Here is a 20,758-nt window from a genome sequence, read left to right as displayed (position 1 = left end):
CGCACGCTATGGAGAGTTCAGCAGCAACGGATGAGCAGGTTTGTTAGTTTGAAGTGGAAGCGATGCGCGTTACAGTGAAGTCGATGATGAAAGCCTGCAGCTCTGTGAAATAAACCGGGGTCGAGTGGCCCAGTCAGAGTCCAAACCTTAACCCCTTTCAGAAACCGTCACAAGAGCTCAGTAATGCTTTTTGTTGCAGGGCCTGAAATTGTATTTCTTTTATTTATTTATTTATTTATTTATTTATTTGTTTGTTTGCAGTGAACCTTGCGATTTATTCAGGAGGATCACTTGCCTGGAAAGATTTAATGCAAAGGAACGGGCATTTTAAAAGGAATATAACACGTTGTTGTTGTTGTTGTTTTTGTTGTTGTTTTATTAGGTTTTTTTTGTTGTTGTTGTTTCATTTTGTTCAGAAGAGAAGACTCTAGAAGAATATTTTCACAGCCACAGTTTCTTAATCAAATGCCTAAAAAGCCTGGTTTGTAACACTACATCGCGTGTAAGGGAATAGCTGCAGCGTCTCCGAGGTTCTTTTCAGTTGGTCCCCAAATTAGCCCCCGAGCCTCTGTTGGTTTGCAGAGAGCAGACTTGCGGTTGCTAGCAACAGAGCGCAGGTGTTAGTGAGATTGCCACTCCTTACTTCCTGCTAGAATTTTCATTTTCCATGCGCTACACTATCACCTCTCTCTCTCTCTCTCTCTCTCTCTCTCTCTCCCCCTCTCTCTACACACACACACCTCATACCCACTCAAAAGTGAGCAGTTATTATCTCGGCAGTGGAGGGAGGCAGCCACCTTCTGTCGTGCGTTCACCTTTTGTTTGTTTCGTCCCTCGGATACAGGGACGCCTCTCTCTCTCTCGTCAGGTAAACATCGGCTCGGACGTGTAAACGTACGGATTTTAGTACCGGAGACCAGCAACACCTTTTATACCTTTTGTTGAAGCCTGATTAATTACTTCCATCTAGATCTGGTTTCTTTGTGATGTCAGGACGTGTGGCTGTCTTTCGTCTCAACAGCAGGTGATTGGATTCCCTGCAGCTGTTCTTAAGGGTAGGGGAAGCTTAGGGAAACACCCTGCTGAGATACCCAGCCCCCAATACCTCGCCCCCGTCCCCGCTCCCCCCTCCCCCTCCCCCTCCCCGTCCTCCTTTCCCATAAGGCCCTGGGCTTGGCCTTGTACACGTAATTCTGCAGCTGAACAATGGGGAGCCAAACTCGCAGGCTGCCAAACACTGTTTGGCACCGAACTTATCATTGGCTCGTAATTTAATTTAGCAGGGCAGGGACTAATCTGTAGCGTGTATTAAATTCAAAGCTTGTGATTTAATCCTTAATGACCTACTGTTTGAAAAATGTAAAAAATCCCCACCCCCCCATATTTAAATCAGTTTTATTTACAATGTCGCGACCACATCTGATGGTCCGTATAAATTATTAAATATGTTATTGGTGATGCGCTGGGTTAAAAAAGTGTATAACGCTCGCACTGATTGCATCACTCTGAGACGTCTTGCACACCCACTCTGCATGCTAGTTGATGTGAGTTGGTTACACTCTCTGGTATGTAGATTACCCAGACGGGCTCTTCCTGCCCACCGCTTTCCTCTTCACCTGTTCCCCCGTGCGACTCTCGTCTGCCACGGCAGGCTCCCACGTCGCGAGAGCACCGAGAGCCGGCATTGGGTAGAGCCTCATACAAAGGCCACTTCCACTCTTCATCTTGACAAGACCCTAACAGGAAACCTGCAGGGATCCGGTGCCTGCGCGAAGTCAGGTGGAAAAATTCTCCTTTCTCAAGCCGCCGTGCTACGATGAGAGCAGTTCTTTTCAAGTGCGTAAGGTGAGACGGCTCACTCAAATCAGCTATCGTTTTGCATCTCGAATGACTCGCTCGCGGCGTTGTGTGAACCCTGGCTCTGCCCCTTTTTCGAGCGACGGAACCTGGTATAATCGTGGCGTTCTTTATGTAAGAGCGAGACGGTCACTTCGGAGCCCGTACGCTGGCTTTTGAAAAACCTACTCTGCACGTTTAATGAGAAGTCGTCGCGAGTAATAGGGCTCTTTTGAACGTAGGTTAAAGGGAGGTGGAGGACGAAAGTGGAGAGGCCTGACCTGATTCGCTCACGATCCCATTCTACATAACTCCTGGCTCCTTTTTTTTTTTTTTTTGTTTTCGCTTAAGCTTCTATTTCCTTCCTTGCTTGTCCTCGTGTTGTTTTACTATAGAGTTGAAAGGCTTCTTGATGAATTTATTTGGCTCATGCGTCTACTGTTTCCAAGCTATTTTCCCCTGAGGTGTTACTTTCAGCATCAGTGGGGGGTTTCCAGCATGCTCTAGAGCTGTGTTTTTTTTTTGTTTTTTTTTTGTTTCTGCTGTAAGACTGAAATCAAAAGACTTGGGTTGCAGGAGGCTTGCGGTTAACAGTCATGTAAGCTTTGTGACAGTTGTGTGGTTGTGTGTGTGTTTGTGTGTGTTTGTGTGTGTGTGTGTGTGTGCTGGACTGATATTGCAGCATGTCGCTTGAATTGCGTGCTGCTCGACCTGCCTTTCCAACCGTCAGACTCGGGGGTTTGGCATCTCCACACTTACCGATTTAGCACCTCAAATGTGGTCAGCAGGGCTGCCTCGAGCGGCCACGCTCAACTCAAATTACAGAGAGCTTTCGGTTTCCATGAATCAGATTTTCAGCGACTCCTGCTCTCTAATTATAGGTCAGGGTGGCTTGTTGCCCGATTTGTTTTATGACTTGGAGGTATTACTATGTATTCTGGTCTGTAGCCACCTCGAGCCTAACACAAGCAAGTACTGCCCAAAAAAACCCCAAAAAACCGTATACGCATATTATATCTCTTGATCTCTCGATTATTCTCACGCTTGGGTTTGAACAAAAAGAAACAATATTTTGGTTGACGTTCTTCTCAGTCGCGTCATTTATTATGTAGGCTCATCGGGCGTACGCAGTGTTGAGTCGAGAAGTACTCGGGTTTACGATACTACCGTTTAAAAATAGTGGCATTATGCGGCGATATTTTCAAGCTTTAGTATCGCGATACTACCGTAGTACCGATATACCGTGCAACCCTAGTTCCAACAGCGTTTCATTGTGCCTCTGTCTTCAGAAAACCGTAGGAGTGAGTCAGCCTGATCGCTGTATCGGTCTCATTTTCTTTTTGTAATGTTGGCGGCTCACGTTGTGTGCCTTACACCTTGTGCGGTTTGCAACCAAGACCAAAAAGGTCTGGAGGGAACAAGGAAAGGAAAGAGAGAACGCACCAGCCTAAAGCTGTGTGTTTTGGCTAGCTGTGCGAAAGTGTTTCTATTTAATGGCCAAATATGTGGTTTTCTCTGTTCTTTGTTTCTTTTCCAGCAGTCGCTTGCCTTTCAGACGCGCTTGTTTTCTCGCGCGCCGGAATCTTGGAAGAAAAACAAAGCAGCGTCTCCGCCCGCCTTCGTCCTCGCAGTCAACCTCGGCGACATTTCATAGATTTCTTTATTTCTGTCGTGCTCAGGATGCGAGTTCGACGAGTGGACGTCTTTTTCAAGTCTTTCCGAACGCTTCTGTCCCGAGTGTGTGAGCGGTGCGTCGTCGATGTAGCCCGGATTAATGGTGTTAACGTGGAAGGGTGTTTCGAACGTAGTCTTTCTAAACATTAGTGCCATTAGTTAAACTGCGTCAACACCATCGGGGGGTCCAGTTAAGAAGTCTGTCTAGATCGATAGGGATCCACGCTGCTTGAGCACGGCTGCTGTTCTGATAGATCTTGTTGTTATTTTAAGGGCTGAAAATGAAACCGTTTTGTAGATGGAAGGCAGCGCTTTATAATCACGGTGCGGAGAGATGGAGTCTGTAGATTTTATCTGGAAAACGGACGTAACCTGTGCACAGATCTGGTGTTAAACCGGCTTTGCGCTTCAGATAAACACTACGGGCGTTTTCAGACCTGTAGATCTGCATTTCGTTCCGAAACAAAGACTTAAAATGATCATGCTGAATTTTTCCTTTGGCAACATTTCAAAGCGTACCGGAATGTGTTTATGATCATGATAATGAGCTTGAATAATCATTGATCACGTATACATTACAGCACAGTGAAATTCTTTTTTTCGCATACCCCAGCATGTCAGGAAGTTGGGGTCAGAGCGCAGGGTCAGCCATGATCCAGCGCCCCTGCTAGCAGAGAGGGTTAAGGGCCTTGCTCAAGGGCCCAACAGTGGCAGCTTGGCAGCGCTGGGGCTTGATCCCCCGACCTTCCGATCAGTAACCCAGAGCCTTAACCGGCAAGCCACCACTGTCACATGTGAGTAAACTGTCCTCTGATTGGTCAGATTGTGCCTGTTCATGTTCCGGGTTTCTCCCCATAGCGGTCATCCTTCGAGACGGATGGACAGCAGCTCAGCGAGGCTTTTCTTTTTAGCTGTAGTTATTATAATTGATCAGTTTGAGCGGGAATCGATGTTTCACGGCTCGATCAAAGCCCATCTCCTTGAGACACTCAAGAAACACCTTGCAAATTTCGGCCTTTATGCGTTTTTGTTCAGAAACGTGTTCAGATCAAATTTCAGCGAGGGATTTTACCTCGTCTTCGGTCCAGGTTAAACCGCGATTCATGTTACTTTTTACATAACGCGGTTCCCATCGTGCATTGCTATACAGGTTTGGTACTTCGGTCTGTTGGGTCGGATTGCTTTCTCACCACAAGCGATCCGCTCCAGAGTTCGTTTGCAGTCGGGCTGAGACCACCTGAACGAGCGGTTGTTTCGGTGCAGATCCGAGCGCGATTGCTGTGCTGCGTGTACGTCTAAACGGACCGAACCAACTGAGAAAACGCATCAGGTTCCGAGACAAACGCTCCAAACGAGCCAGGTGTGAAAATGCCCTCTAACTCAATTTTCAACATCTGAAGGCATGTTGTTGTTGTTGTTGTTGTTGTTGTTGTTGTTGTTGTTGCGGCAGAGTGTGTTAGGCATAAAACACAACAGCAGCCATCAGTGGATTATATGTACAGCATGTTCTGAAGCGTTTTGTTCATCTTTTGCCAACAAATACCTTTTTTAAAACTAGTAAAACATCCACGAGACAAGCTAGTTCCTGTTAACACTTAGGTTATCGCTGCTATAAACCATCATTCAGATAGAGAAAGCACAAAGTCCTCTATCGTGAAGACGGAAAAACTTCAAACACCGACACTAGAGACTCCTTCCGTGAATGTTAAATAAACAACTTGTTAAGTACAGAAACGCATTTTTCTTTGTTAAATATCACTGCGTTTTTAAACGTATTTCTCACTAGACACACACCGATTATGCGGCGCGTCCGCCGTAGACGTCTCGGATGACGAGTCGTTACTATAGAAACGATGCCGTACTAGAACGAGGACGTTAATATAAACCCGCGATTTTGCTTTGCAACCCCATTACTTACCGTCAGAGTTAGGGTTCGAAAATTAGAAAAACGAATCCTTAAATATTTTGCCCAGCTGGACTGGATCATTCAACAGCGGTGTAGTATAAATCTATCTACAATCTGTGGAGATCGAACGCGTCCACGGTTCTTTGTTTGCAGTGCCCGTACCCCACCCCCGTCCCAACACAGCTCGTATCACAGTAGACGTTATTTCAGCTATTCGGTCACTGTTCATCTGTTTTTATTTCCTTTTTCCCCCTCCCTTTTTGTTTTATAGTAATAAAAAGACAGCCTTGTGGTTTCTCTGGTTAACATTAGAGACTTGTTGAGCAGATGTACTTTTTCCACCCTTGGGGCTTGTGCAGTGGCTAACAGCAACATTTGACCTGACCTGAACTACTTTTTTTTTTTCTTTTCTTTTCTCCTCCCCCGCTGACCGAGCCCTGACTCAGATTCTCAGACGGGGTTAAATGACTCTTTTCAAAGCTCCTGTCCTTCAGTGTATGGCACTAAGAAAGTGAAATCATGCCATTGTGGGGTTTTCCATTGATAAAGATGTTTGTTCTCACTTCCTAACTAGAGGGGTTTTTTTCCTCATACCATAGAGGAGACTTTCTCTAGAACACTTCCAAATCCACTTCCATCGCTTTTATATTTTTATATATAAATTTATAATATAATTTTTTTTTCTTAAATGTTTTGAGAAATCCGCTTCTGTGGTTGAAGCACTATACAGGTATGGTACAGATGTGTATGGTACAGGTGTATATGGTATACAGGTATGGTACAGATATGTATGGTATACAGGTATGTTACAGATGTGTATGGTATACAGGTATGGTACAGGTGTGTATTGTACAGATGTGTATGGTATACAGGTATGTTACAGATGTGTACGGTATACAGGTATGGTACAGATGTGTATGGTATACAGGTATGGTACAGATGTGTATTGTACAGGTGTGTATGGTATACAGGTATGTTACAGATGTGTACGGTATACAGGTATGGTACAGATGTGTATGGTATACAGGTATGGTACAGATGTGTATTGTACAGGTGTGTATGGTATACAGGTATGGTACAGGTGTGTATGGTATACAGGTATGGTACAGATGTGTATGGTACAGATGTGTATGGTATACAGGTATGGTACAGGTGTGTATGGTATACAGGTATGGTACAGATGTGTATGGTACAGATGTGTATGGTATACAGGTATGGTACAGGTGTGTATGGTATACAGGTATGGTGCAGGTGTGTATGGTATACAGGTATGGTACAGATGTGTATGATATACAGGTATGGTGCAGGTGTGTATGGTATACAGGTATGGTACAGATGTGTATGGTATACAGGTATGGTACAGATGTGTACACATTGAAACGTCTGAAACACTTGCATAAATATAATGCGCGCGAGTAAAAACGTAAGAAGCTTTGGCCTGTGCCATTTCCGACAGGGTTTGTTTACTTTCCATGTCTTCAAGTGAATGTGGCAATGTTGAGGAAAAGCACCGGGTTGTTTACGCAGACAGACGAAGATGTGGAGTTGGAGAAACCCAAGACTATAAAGTTGCAAAGGCAGGTGAAAACGGGTCGTCGTCGTCCACCGAGTCGAACGGGTCACATGACCGGTGACCTGACTAAAAATACGCCATCGTTTTTGAATAGCTCCGTTTCGTCAGTCCACACTACAACACGAAAACACCGTTTTTTTGCTGCTGTTTTTGTTTTTTCCAAATGTATCCGCTTGGGAGAGTGTTTTTTCGAAAGGCTCTGCTTTCGCCAGACAAAACCGACGTCTCAGCATGGAGGACAAAACATAGAGGAAAAAGGTGCGTTTTCAAATTTATCCAGATTAATGTGGACGTAGCCTGAGATTCCGTAAGGCAGTACTCATGCTCCTTACGCACGCTACTCCCGCGACATGGAGGGATGTCATGTGATGCCCTTTTGGTCCTGAATGACGTATACAATCTCCTACTTAAAGTTCCTCAAAAATTGCATTAAATTCTGCTGCTGAACATTTTTCAGGGAATACCCTGAAAAAGTTTTACCTCGTAAAACCTCGTCACGCATAACTACAGAATAGCCGATGGGATCGGTGAGTTATACAGTTTATTAATTCGGTGAATTTCCCCACATTCCAAGCTCAAGACCGTGCAAAAGCGTATGCTAGTCCAACCCAGTGATGGAGTATTTCATGCAAATGAAATATGTTTTACCAGCCATGATTCATGCTGTCAGATGACAGTGTGTTTCTACATGTCAAGCCTCAAACCGAACAAGGTAAACCCTGCTGGCTTGTACGAACGCTAAAAAAAAAAGACTAGTCCTTCACTCGTGTCTTGAATGAATTCTTGTTGCAAGGCTTGAGAAGTGTAGTTATTGGTGGCTATTGGTAAGGCTTGTCATCAGCCCAGATTAAGAAGCCAACTAAGCCATCTTTTGACTGTCGAATGTCAGTTGTTTGAAAATCTTAATTGTATGTTAACCACAAAGCAGGGTTTAGAGAGCCAGGGTGTGGACCGAGAGCAGGGCCAGTGTACGCAAACTTGGCAAAAACCAAAACTCCTTGAAGAAAAACTAGCTCTGAACCGCTAATGGTGTGTTTAAAACCACAAAACAGAACCGGAGCCAGGAAGCGGACTTTGTTTTTATTGAACACTGCTGTCGCTGCCGCTTCGGTTCCGTATTAATTTAGGTCTTGTTTCCAGTGCCTGTTCTCCAGCTGCACCTCCCTACACCGCCTTTGGCTCCGCGTGCGTCTCTTAAACATAAAGTGAGCTCGGGTTGCGGTGGCGTGTCCGTTCCAGAACACAGTTGCTTATGGTTAGTGTTTGGTGGTCTTGCCTGAGAGTTGTAAGCATTGGTTTTTGGTTTGGAACGGTTCACTCGCTGGTCTGGAGGCACCATGCTTTTGAATGTAGGAGGTCTGTGTTGTTACTGTTCGCAGGTCCATTTTTCCTGGCTGTTAAATGTAGCATATCACATAACTGCTAAATGTGTTCAGCAGCTCCATGCACTTTTTATGCCTTTCCTGCTACCAAGTATTTTATGTGACCTTTCACTGCTCTGTAATATTGAAACAGCTTGAAAAGGTGCCTGTGCAAACACTACTTAAAGGAAGTGTGCCAAGAGACATGTATTTGAGTGCAGCGCTGTCACTATCTCTCCCCCCTCCCCCTCTCTTTTTTTCCATTTGTTTATGTATTACATAAACATATTTATGTCAATACACAACTATTCAGTATATGCAGTGCTAAGTGTGGAAAATATCATATCGTATATCAAATATCAAGTCATTTCTTTGACACACAGTATGTTTGGGTTGCATTTAAAAAAAAAAAAAAAAAAAGTTTTTTTGAGTTTATACTTGCTATTTAGCAAAAAAAAATTAAGATGCTAAAAATACTAAATTTCTCCGCCGATAGCCGATTATTCAGAGTGATATATACCGATACGTCTGTCTTTTATGCCGTCTTTTAAATGAATAATAATTAAGTCCACAATTCTGAAAGAAACACAAATAAAAACTTTATTCTCTCCATTTCAACAAGTTGTTTCACAGTAACTGGTCTCAAACAGAAAACACATTACTCTAATTACCATTAACACATGAACTCAATTCTGAAGATTAAAGTAAGATTTCTTAACGTATTGAATGTTATTAACTCATATTAACATTGACTGAATTCTTAAAAACCTCCTGTTAGTCTCACATTCACTCACCACAAACAAAAGCATTTCTACTCCATCATTGAACATCAAACTGGTAATATATCATCAACTCTCTTATATATTAACATTAACTGGATATGAAATGCACTACTCTACAAATATATTTTTCTGTGCTATATATATATATATATATATATATATATATATATATATATATATATATATATATATATATGAGAAAAATTTTAAAGTAAAATTTTAGGGGTGAAGAGATTACAAACTGCAGTTTTGTTGTCATTCCACACAAGAGACATCATCTTTACACACAGCACAAAATGGATGTTTTCCCCCGCCCTCTTTTGATTGACGGGATATAATCGGCCCTGAACATCGGATGTTTTTAAACTATCTATTTAAACTAACTGCTTTTTCTGACTGATGGTTCTTTGATTCAGGTCTCGTGTACGAGTTTTGTCCGCGAGAACAGCAGAGTGTGAAGGCTGTTTGTGCTGCTGGTTTGCCGTAAGTGTGTTCGTAGACGGAGATCATTTTTAGATGAAATACATGTATCTTGTTTTACCTGATAGACCTGTGTAGTTATGTAAACCATGTCCATAGTGCTGGATTGCACTTTCGAGTGTGACCCCTAGAACAAATACATTAGATTCTCCTCCATCTTACTCATCGTTTGCATGATGACTGAAGACACACCCCTGACCATACCTATTGGCTGACACATTGGCTACATCAGTGTGTCAAACGTAACTCTCGGGTTAACTTCTTTAACAGACAGCGGAACGTCATTTTTACGCCTCACGTGCACGTTGTTGGTCAACACGTCTTTAGCAAGGAGTGCATTTTTTTGATGGATACCAATTAAATTTTTATTTGTATAACGCTTTTAACAATGGACATTGTCTCAAAGCAGCTCTACAGAAACATATAAACACAGGATACAGGTTTTAAGTGTGTGAATTTATCCCTATTGAGCGAGCCGGTGTCGACGATGGCGAGGAAAAACTCCCTAAGATGATATGAGGAAGAAACCTTGAGAGGAACCAGACTCAGAAGGGAGCCCGTCCTCATCTGGGTAACAACGGATAGTGTGAAAGTAAAAGAAAGTTCATTATGGTTTTAACATGAAGTCTGTCTGTTGAACTAGTTCACTGTTCACTAAAGGAGACCTGAGTGAAACTGCATGTGGTAATCGCAGTCCCGAGGCCATCGCAACAGCCGTAGTCCCAGCAACCATAGCGAGAATGTCCATGTGGAATTGAGGTCAAAACCATTTCCTTGGTACTTCAAGCGGTACCGTCCTCAGCAATCTCCAGGCTGTATCCTCCAGCTGATGAGAGCGCCATCCAGAGGTAGGGCATCAGGACCGATCAGGCAGGTCCGGAGAGCAGAACGGGTCAGGATCATTGGCATCTCCATAAAATCATGTGTGGTACCAAAGTCCTTGCAAATGTTGTAAAACATTGTTCTAGAAAATTCAGTGTTTGGGTTATCATGTAGGTCTGGGATTTCGTCGCATGTACGTGAAATATTTTAGTGCAGAATTGAAAAATTTTGTTTCTTTTTATTCCTAATACTCTTCTGGATCACCAAATACTTCGGAGCTCAGGGTTGCCCAGTGAAAAGGGTTCATTCTGCTGGGCCTCATCTGATTCGTCAATATTCCAGTTTTTATTTCTCTGTTGCCTTGGAATACTTTTATTTGCCCGAACAATGGAAACAAAGTGAATGCTGATTTATACTGGTAGTTTGCTTGGTTTCTTATTGCCTGCCAGAACGAAGTGACAAGTGTGGCCAATGAATTAAGCCCAGCTAACAGCATGCCAGTGTGTCTAAAAAGGAACTTAGCTTGGAATGCACTTACACGTCCCAGCCGTCCACCACACCGCGCTCATAAAAGCTGCTGAAGAATGACTGCTGCCTGCTGCTGTTCAACAGGATTAACATTCCACAGCCCCAAAGAAACCCTTGTCCTTTTATGTAATAAAGCAGTCCTGCAAGGCTTACTGGCAAGATGTGGCTAAAATTAAAGTGTGTGACCCTCGCACGTCTCACAGTGCCTCTGAGAACGGAGGATTGTTTGTGAAGACCGTTTATGGGTGAGTGTTTAAAGGTTTCGGATTCCAATAACGTGTTTAACGTTCTTGCGCGAGTTACTAACTCGGGTGACTGGTTAATTTCGCTTCATATTTTGCGCATAAACTACTTCTCGTCCCGCAAGTGCAGACATCTGTTCTGGCAACATGGGCTCAATAATATCCTTGACAGTAAGATCCTCATGAGGTGTTCTCAGAAATCCTCCGTCTGCTGAGCGCACCAGCTGCCTCCTCAATTATAGGCTTCTTCTCTCATCTCAATACAGCTGGGAGCTTGTTGCTTCTGGTGAGGAAGCAGCCAGACGCAAAACTGGAAAAAGCCGGTGCTCCTCTTCCTGCATGGCTCATTAATGCCACCCCCCTCTGTTCTCTTACTGAAATGTGCTCGCTGGCTGTGGCGAGGAAACGAGCGTCAAATTGCCGCAGTGCTGTTATGCTGTCATAACAGTGACCGGCATGGTTTGTCACATCAGCATGATCTCACGTCGAGTCGTCACCGACGAACTCCATGTCCTCACGGTTCCTGAACAATACCTTTCATTATGGCGTAGGTTAAAGTTTGTGAGAACATTGTTCCTTTTTAACTCTTGGTTTTTAGGGACGAGCCAGTCTGATGGCGAGTAGTAACGGTGGGCCGATACGAGCATGGAAGACTGGGTCAGAACAGACATGGCGTATTAAATCGAATTCACTGACATGCTTTAAGCCGTCTGTGTCCAATTTTTGAACCTGGTCAGTTTTTATCAACTGCTTGCTAGGTCTCCGTATAGGGTCCTGCAAAGACATACACCAAAGAAGCCTTTGAGGATCTAGTTTTAACCTTTCCATAAAATTGCCTAAGCATTTTGCTAGCCCAGTGATGGTGCTGGTGGTAGCTCAGTGGTTAAGACATTGATTGGACTTCTGATTGGACGGTCGTGAGTTCAAATCCCAGCACCACCAAGCTGCAGCCGCAAGGGCCCCTGAGCAAGGCCCTTAACCCTCATCTGCTCAGTTGTATAAATGAGATAAATGTAAGTCGCTCTGGATCTGCCAAATCCCATAAATGTAAATTTTCCTAAGAGTTTGGATTGCCACTCATGCAACATTTATAGGACAGCTGAACGAGAGGGTTTTCTAATTCAATGGGAAAAGGTTGTTTATTTTATTTTATTTTATAATACTGTAATACTCATTGCTGTTATTTGAGTATTGATGGGTACAAGATGTCTTGTATAATAGCGTTCAAATCCAGCCCTCTGTTGCAAGCCATCAGAAACACTGAGTAGCTGATTTTGACATGCATTGGTAAATGGGAACGAGCCAAAATATGGACCTCTTGGCATGGAGCCCAGGTACTGGATTGGAAAACGCTGGCCAAGGATAACGACGGATTCTGCAGCACCAAAGATTTCTTCACAGACGTACTGTACAAATAAATAAAAAAACTGAGGTCAGAGTTTAGACTATTTTTATCAAGTATTCTTAGGATGTGCCTGAAACACACAACATATTTTCTGGAACAGATATTGGTGGATGAGGCAATTCCCAACCCTGGAGCTCCTGTTTGAGGATCAGTGCGTAAGCCGTAAATGTTAGTGGTCACTGTATAGATTATTCAGTTAGGTATTACAACTCATCAGTCTGTGGCATGTAGTAGCATGTCCAGCTTAGGTTTTTCACTAGCATTTGTTACTAAATATTGATTTGCATGTTTGGCCGTAATCTCTGCCGTTTTCCATGTTAACGAATAATAGCCTTTGGCATCGTTCCTCCAGGAGCTAAAAATGCCGGTTTTACTCGGATCTTTAAGAAAAATATGTTTAGATCAATCACTAAGTATAGATAGGCTGTAGAAATATCGGATGGCTGTCTGTACAAAGAGAGAGTAAGAGGTTTAGCGAATGTGCTCATCGGTTGTATCTTCTGAGAGAAATGGCCAACAATATAGAGAGTTTCATACCTTAGATAGCGTTTAATATATGCAAGACTATGAATGAAATCCTAGGACGAAAAAGAAACCCTATTTAAGATGTGTGCCATTTTCAGTACAGTCCTTTTGTACGGTACATTTCACGTTTTGGAAAAGAATAAGTTTTAAGTTTTGTCACTTTTTACTTGAAATCTGTTTTGTGGCTTCGCAACGTTGAATGAAATGACCTGAATTACACCCAAATAAAACCAATTTTACATGACTTATTCTTTCCGTTGCGTGCGTTTTAAAGCAACTTGCAACCTACACATATTTTTTACATGTAAAGACAGTCAGAGCACAGAGTTGGTTTCTTTTAACAACAGTCAATCAGTACGTTTACATGGACAGCAGTAATCTAATTATTGAGCTTATTCTGAATAAGACAATATTCTGATTAAGGTGTTTACATGAGTCGCTTTTAGAATATTCCTTTCATGTTCCTGTTTTACATGTTATAGAACATAGATTGATTAACGGCACACGTCATTGCGTCCCCACGCCACGCCGTCCGACGTTCTCTCCAGAATTTCATGTATCGACATACAGTTGGTCTTCGTTATGGTACCGTATACAGTTTTGAGGGTTTCAGTTTAAATTTTACGAAAGCTTCAAGTGTAGTTAATTATTTGTCGTGCTGTACATGCAAATAGACGACTGCTTGAAGCCGTGGGCTGCGTCCCAAACCGCGTACTTGCCTACTTCATAGTAGCTGAGATACATGTATTTCACTTCCTACTATATATTAGGCAAGTACGCGGTTTCGGACGCAGCCTGATCTCCTGTTTGCCGTCAAACGGTTGAGCACTGCCGTGTGTGTACGTGTGCTGTTGCAAAATGCTGTGAAAACTCCCACACGACGTTAACAGTGTGATTAAGGTGTGTACATGTCTGTAATGCGACTAAAACAGGAATACTCCACACGTCTTAATTCGATTTGTGTTTACTTCGAGCATGACTTTAGTCGGATTAAGGTCATCAGTAATCGCTGTTTACATGCTAGTTTCTTAACCAGAGTATCGTCTTAATCGGGTTAATATCGGAATATTGTTGTCCGTGTATAGAAAGCTTTACTCCTGCTGAGATTAATGTTGAATTGCAATGATTAAATTAAAATTTACACTAATTTGGGAAAGAAGAAGAAAGAAAAAGGTACATAAATTCGAATCTGTGTCGCATGAAAAATGTCTGCCTGCGGTGTGAATCGTCCCTGTGGCTCCTTTTTTATCTGTTCCGTACTACTGAGATTGCTCACTTGGGGATCATTAATGACCCTTTCTGCTGCCTGTTTCCCTGAACATAAATAGCTCTGCCTTTGTCAGCGTCTGCCACAACACACTTCTCATATTGCCATAGATCTCGTTAGTCGAGTACTCTGGTCCAGATCGTAGTCCAACACTCGAATTCGTGATTCATCGCTCACTTTCGCAAGTTAATCGCACTGAAACATTCGCTCTTGGCTTTCATTCAGGTTTAAACCCTTAAGCTCTTGTCCACGTCCTTCATAAATTCCTGCATGTCCTATTGTAATACTCGCCGTATGTATTTATTTAAACAACTATGCTACGGACACATCGCTATCCTTTAGACACGCCTACGTATCGTTTGCCACGTTCACTACGAATGGCTTTTTATTCATCATTGGTCGTTATACTTCGTGGTCTCGCCCCTACATCCAGGCGTTCCCTACCGCAGAATCATTGCGACATCTCTTCCATTGTGTCTTGTTAAACTAAATTCCTCTCTTCACCCAGTGTTAACACATTTTTTTTTTCTTTCTTTTTTTTTTTTTTCTTTTTCCTGGAACCTCTTTTTATATCTTGATTTATGTGGTTCAGTGTCTTTCCTCATGGGATATGTGCAATGCAGACTACTGTAAAGCAACACCATATAAATACAATTTATTTTTCCAGGCTTTCTTAATCTGTTGAGCAGCCAGTACTCACTTCTGATGTTTTTTGACCTTACATGTCATCTTGCATTTCTAATAATTGTGATGCTTGTTACAGATGAGGTACAGATAATCTAATCACCTTTCTTTATATATATATATATATATATATATATATATATATATATATATATATATATATATATATATATATATCCTGGAAAAATAAGACTTATGTAGATGATGGTGTATCCACCTAGGCTGGTGTGTGTGTTCTTACTTCAGTTCTTGCTAAAGAGATCTCATTTAAAGTCATTAACCTCTAATCAGATGATCAAATTGAGTTTCCGTGCAGAACAAGGTAACGAAATAGAGAATCGCATGTACATAGAGAATCATGCTGTAACTAAATTATAATTACAGAACGCTAACGATGGCATCCGAATGTAACCTCACGCACATTTTATTGTGCGAGTTTGACTTCAAAATGGTGCTTTTAATTAATTAGTTACATCGTTTTCGGACTATAAGGATTCCTGTGTGCAGTTTCTAGTGCTGCTTCAGCGTTGGCTTGATTGTAATTTTATGAGTAATGTCCGTTTTGAGGAAGAAATCATTCGACCACAATTAAGGCAGTTGGATTGTTGGTGATCTCTGGGTTTCTGCAGTTGATTCAGAATTTTTCATGGCAAATAACAGCTCTGCATTTATACTTCAGTGGTTGGTTGAAGCTTTATGGATTATAAGAGTCAGGTTTGTCATTGTGTGCAATTATTATTATTATTATTATATATTTTTTAATTCAAACACTAAAATAGTCATTTTGTTGATATCAGTTTCTTCCCCCCAAACTTTAACCCAGCTTGTTCCCTTTCTGTCTTTATGCAGATGGATTCCCCAGTGTCAACGCCGGTCCCTCCACCTCTTCATCTCCTCGCTCCAGTTGGCAGCACTGATATCTCCTCTCCATGTGAACAGATCATGGTCCGCACACGCTCAGTCGCAGTCAACACATCCGACGTGGCTCTTGCCACCGAGCCAGAGTGTCTGGGTCCCTGTGAGCCTGGCACCAGTGTCAATCTGGAAGGCATTGTATGGCAAGAAACAGAGGACGGTAAGAAGATTCAGGGACCATGTTGAGTAGTTCATGCTTTGTTGGGGGGTTTTTTTTTCTTCTCTTTCTTTCTTTTTATTGACCCACTTACATATATAGGAAGTGTGTGGCAGTTGGGTAAAACCCATTGGATGCCACTCTGACTGAATTCTGGCAGATGAAAAAACAGATTTTGGAATGAATCGATGTTTTGTGACTGCAACTGTATGCTTTGACACCTCTAGTTGAAGAAAAGCGAAATATATTTCAACACAAATATGTGGAAATGGTTTTATTTTATTTTTAATCTTGTCTTCCAGGAAAGATCACATTGGGCACAAAGAAATGATTCAGCCTAAATATGTCTAAAAACATTTCTAGCTAAGAATAATTTCCTCACACAGTGAATGCCACGCTTTGAGCACGTTGTCAGATAGTTTACGTGCCATAAACGGAACGTTTAGTTCAGTTTGTAATCAGATACCGGCTGTCAAAATGTCTGTGGTGCTCTTCCACTGCAGTGAGAATGGAATTATGAAATGCTCTATCTATCTATATATATGTGTGTGTGTGTGTGTGTGTGTGTGTGTGTGTGTATATATATATATATATATATATATATATATATATATATATATATATATATATATATACACATACACACACACACACATACACACACACACACATATATATATATATATATATATATATATATACACACATACATACATATATATATACACACATATATGTGTGTGTGTGTGTAAATCATGTGGAAAAAATAAGTACACCCTATGGAAATTGTTGGCTTTTTTTGACATATTTGGACACGCAAACGTTTGTTCCTCTTTGAAACAGTGTCTATTAATGATACGTTGATGTACTTGAATAAATCCACCAGGAAAATGAGCTTTTTCAATCAATTATTCAACAGAAATATTAATAGATGTGATATTATTCTGTGGAAAAATTAAGTACCCCCTTTAGCAGAAATATCTTAATTGTAGGTGTTTTTTTCTGATTGTCCACCAGGCTTGCTGGAATTTCTGACCACTCTTCCATGCAATATTCTTTCAGTTGCGAGATGTTTGAGTGTACGGCCCGTTTCACATCCCCCCACAACATTTCAATGATATTCAAATCCAGGCTGTGACTAGGACATTCCATAACCCTCCATTTCTTCTTTTTGAGCCGTTCCTTGGTGGATTCGCTAGTGTGCTTAGGATCATTATCCTGTTGAAAAGTCCACTTTCGGTTCAACTTTCAGACGGATCCTGTGATGGCTTCTTGGAGGAGACTTGTTGCATCAGACGGTCTGCTCTTGGGCTGAATTTGCTGGGACGGCCAGTCCTCGACTAATTGGCAGTTGTTTGAAATCTGGGCCATTTGCAGAGGATTTTTCTTACAGTGGAATGATGTATTTCAAATAATTTGGAGATCTTTTTAAATCCTTTGCCAGACTCATAAGCATCCACAGCCTTTTTTCTGAAGGCCTTTCAGATCTCTTTAGATCTTGGCATGATGACACCACACACCTCAATAACAAAGGGATCATCAGACACTAGACATGAGAGGGGTATAAATAAGACCAGTTCCACATGCACTCCTTAAGCAGCCAATGTTGAACACCTGATTCAAATTTTATGGATTCGAAGGTGTGAAAAATGTCGGGGTGTACTTGCTTTTTTCCATGTGACGGATCCAAAATATGTCAAAAAACCAACAATTTCCATGGGGTGTACTTATTTTTTCATATATTTGTAAAGAGTGAGAGAGATCTATATGGTTCAATAACTTGGCAGGACTGGAATGCATAGAACACACAGGTTTATGAAAATAATATCAGTTTGTCACACAGCCCATTTTCATCTGTCTGTAACAGTGTAAGATTTGTCCAGGGCAAGGCAGACACTTGCTGCGTTGCCAGCTCAGAAATAGCTCTGGCACAACGGCATGCCTTTTTATTTTAGGCATTTGCATTTGAGTGGTTTCTGTTGTAAACCTAAGTGTCTTTCCAGATGAAAGACAACATGTCCAATAAACCTGAAACACTGCTGTTTTGTTATCCTCCAGCCGAGGCTGTTGGGTCACTGGCAGAACAGCGGCTTTTGTGTCCCACGTGCACGCTCGGGCATGAATCCACCGCACGGGTTGTTCATTTGTTTCAACGCTGTGAGAGACTGAGATGAGCGCTAACGATAAAGAAAGCGTAAACGCCCTTTGTTTACAGTCAACCTGCAGCGCGGTGTTTTTTTGGAAAGCAAGAAGCTAAATTTTTTGCTACTGTCCTCCATTGGCAAATCTAATTATGGTGACCTAAGTAAACTGTGGTGCTGCTGAAATGTTTACCGTTGAATCTCTTCCTCAAATTCTTATTCCGAGTCCCACTAATGACCGATTTCTTTTAAATTGCAATGCGGTATTCAGAATCACAGCAATTTCAAACACGAGCCAGCCCACCTACTTTCCGGCTCCCACGCATTCCATTAACTGCAGAGCGCGGGTACATTTCGGTCGCTCTGGGCTAACCTGACAGGAGGATGGGGAGGATGTACAACTACTTTGCTCTTTCCATCTTCTGCCAGTGTGTTCCCCTGCTCTAGGACTCTGCTTCGCAGCCCCTTGGTGATTCACCGCCTCGTTTCTAGTACTTCAGTACCTCTCATGCAGTGTTAGTAGTGCTTGAGCCCCAGAGGTCTCATCGTGGTGCAGCAGCCTCCGCTTGACAAATGTGGAAAATAAGCCAGAGAAAAGTCTAAAGCTGCCTCCAGAGAGCACTGAGGAGATGAGCAATAGCCAGAGAGTGTGTAGTTGCTGTCAGTGCCATTTCACTGCTGGAATTACGGGGCTGCTGGTAGCGAGTCTGTCAGGGCTGCTGAAATGATCTTCGCTTCGACTCTCATCGTGCATCATATAATGAGATGGTGTGAGACAGTTAACCAGTCCTGGCTCTCAAAGTGTAAACATAACCAATGGCATATTTTACAAAATAGCTAAGTGGATGCATTGGCGTATATAGTCTCTTTGTAGAAACTGTAAGTACATTAGCGTATCCACAGAGCTAGCACTATTGATATTTACTATGACCTACCAGGGGCGTAACCTGGCCTGGGCGTTCAGAGCTCTGTAGCCCCAAAGAGTTTTTCTTTAACCCTGAATAATTCTCCACATGAAGCGGTTCGTTACTACATAACTGAACGTCCGTAAAAGAAGACAGCAGTGTTGTAATTTTGTATCTTCAGTGAACGGCGGCGAGACCAATCAGACAGGGTTTACAGGAAAATATGTGGAAATACTCGTCTGTTATTGGCTGATCGATTTCAATTCACATTATCATTTAGTGTGGGGGGGGAGGGGGGGGATACATGCCTATTTATTTATTTTTTTTATTTTATACCAGTAAAGGCATTGAAACTGAACCACTAATATCCTCTGATTCTGTGCAGGAGAACGAGGTGTGTAAATGTCTATACGAGTTCCAGTATACGTGAACATGATATGAGCAGAGCTTCAGGACAGACTGTGCGTGGCACTGTAGCAGCTACCATACAATGATAGCTTAGCTGTGCCTCCCCTTGGCTAGCAACACCAAACTAGCCTAGTCTTGTGTTAGATAGACAAAGTTTTTTGTTTGTTGTTTTCTTTTTTTGTTTGTTTGTTTGTTTTTTTACATCTTATCGGTCTTAGTCCTGCAAACAGTGATAACACCTGAGGCAAGGTCATTGTTTTTTAATCGTAAATCCAATTTATTTCCTTTTTCCAATTTTCGCATTTTTGAAGTAATTAGCCCTCACATACAGGGAAAAAAACCCCATGGAAACTGTCTTATTTAGAAGTAATCAATTAAATGCCTTATAATTGTAATCACGTGAAAATCCGCATTGTGTTTTTGTAATTAACCAATAATTGATCACTTGCTGTTAATCCGTTGAACAGATCCCTAACGAGTTGGAGATTTGCTCAGTTTCTAGAACATGATCGCCACCCAAAATGCTTTCCTCTTTAATTGAAGTCATGTTCATTTTCACCCAAAGGCTGAGCAACCTTTTGCTGCAGAATTTGACTACCAAATGCTGACCTTTCGGCATGGTGTATTTAGAGAGATGTGTGGATCAATGGAGCGCCCTCATGCTGGGCCATCACAGTGAAGTGTAGAGGCTGGGAGGGGGGGGCGGGGGGAAGGAAACCGTGACCTACCATCTATGACCTCTTTCAGTCAGTAGCCCAGGATGCCTGACAGCTCCCCATGGTCACACTGGGAGCCACAATAGTGACGAGAGGATTTGCTGAAAGCAGCGGGACTGAGAGGCTGAAGGATGACAAGAAAGAGAAGACGTTGATTTGAGAGCAGCATAAAGAAAGCGAGATGCACTTGGAGAGAATAAAAAGGAGTGGTATTTTTTGAAGGTGGCATAAGGACACAAATCTCTTGTCGGTGATACTGCAGTGACCCTGGGGTTGGGCCAGCAGAGCTTCAGCTCACACAGGCACCACATGCTGACAGTTGGAAATGTCAGCTCCAAATCCTCTGAAAGTTTATTGCTGCTGAAGTGTCGCCCCAGAAAATCCTTCCCCATTGCAGGCTGGCGCGTTGCTCTCTGGCTGAGGCGGTGAGG

At 42.3% G+C, this 20,758-nt stretch overlaps 1 protein-coding gene across 2 annotated transcripts in view; it reads left to right on the top strand.

Annotated features, from left to right (window-relative positions):
- Window positions 1-20,758, top strand: part of znf609a (zinc finger protein 609a) — a 121,317-nt gene that overhangs the window by 84,297 nt on the left and 16,262 nt on the right. For both annotated transcript variants that reach the window (XM_053642106.1, XM_053642107.1), the window contains exon 3: window positions 15,935-16,160. In XM_053642106.1, the coding sequence (XP_053498081.1) occupies window positions 15,935-16,160 (226 nt within the window). The remainder of the gene's footprint in view (window positions 1-15,934; window positions 16,161-20,758) is intronic.

The sequence above is a fragment of the Ictalurus furcatus genome, chromosome 14 (genome assembly GCF_023375685.1).
Source record: "Ictalurus furcatus strain D&B chromosome 14, Billie_1.0, whole genome shotgun sequence".
Classification (NCBI taxonomy): Eukaryota; Metazoa; Chordata; class Actinopteri; order Siluriformes; family Ictaluridae; genus Ictalurus; species Ictalurus furcatus.
This window is presented reverse-complemented; position numbering and strand designations above follow the sequence as displayed.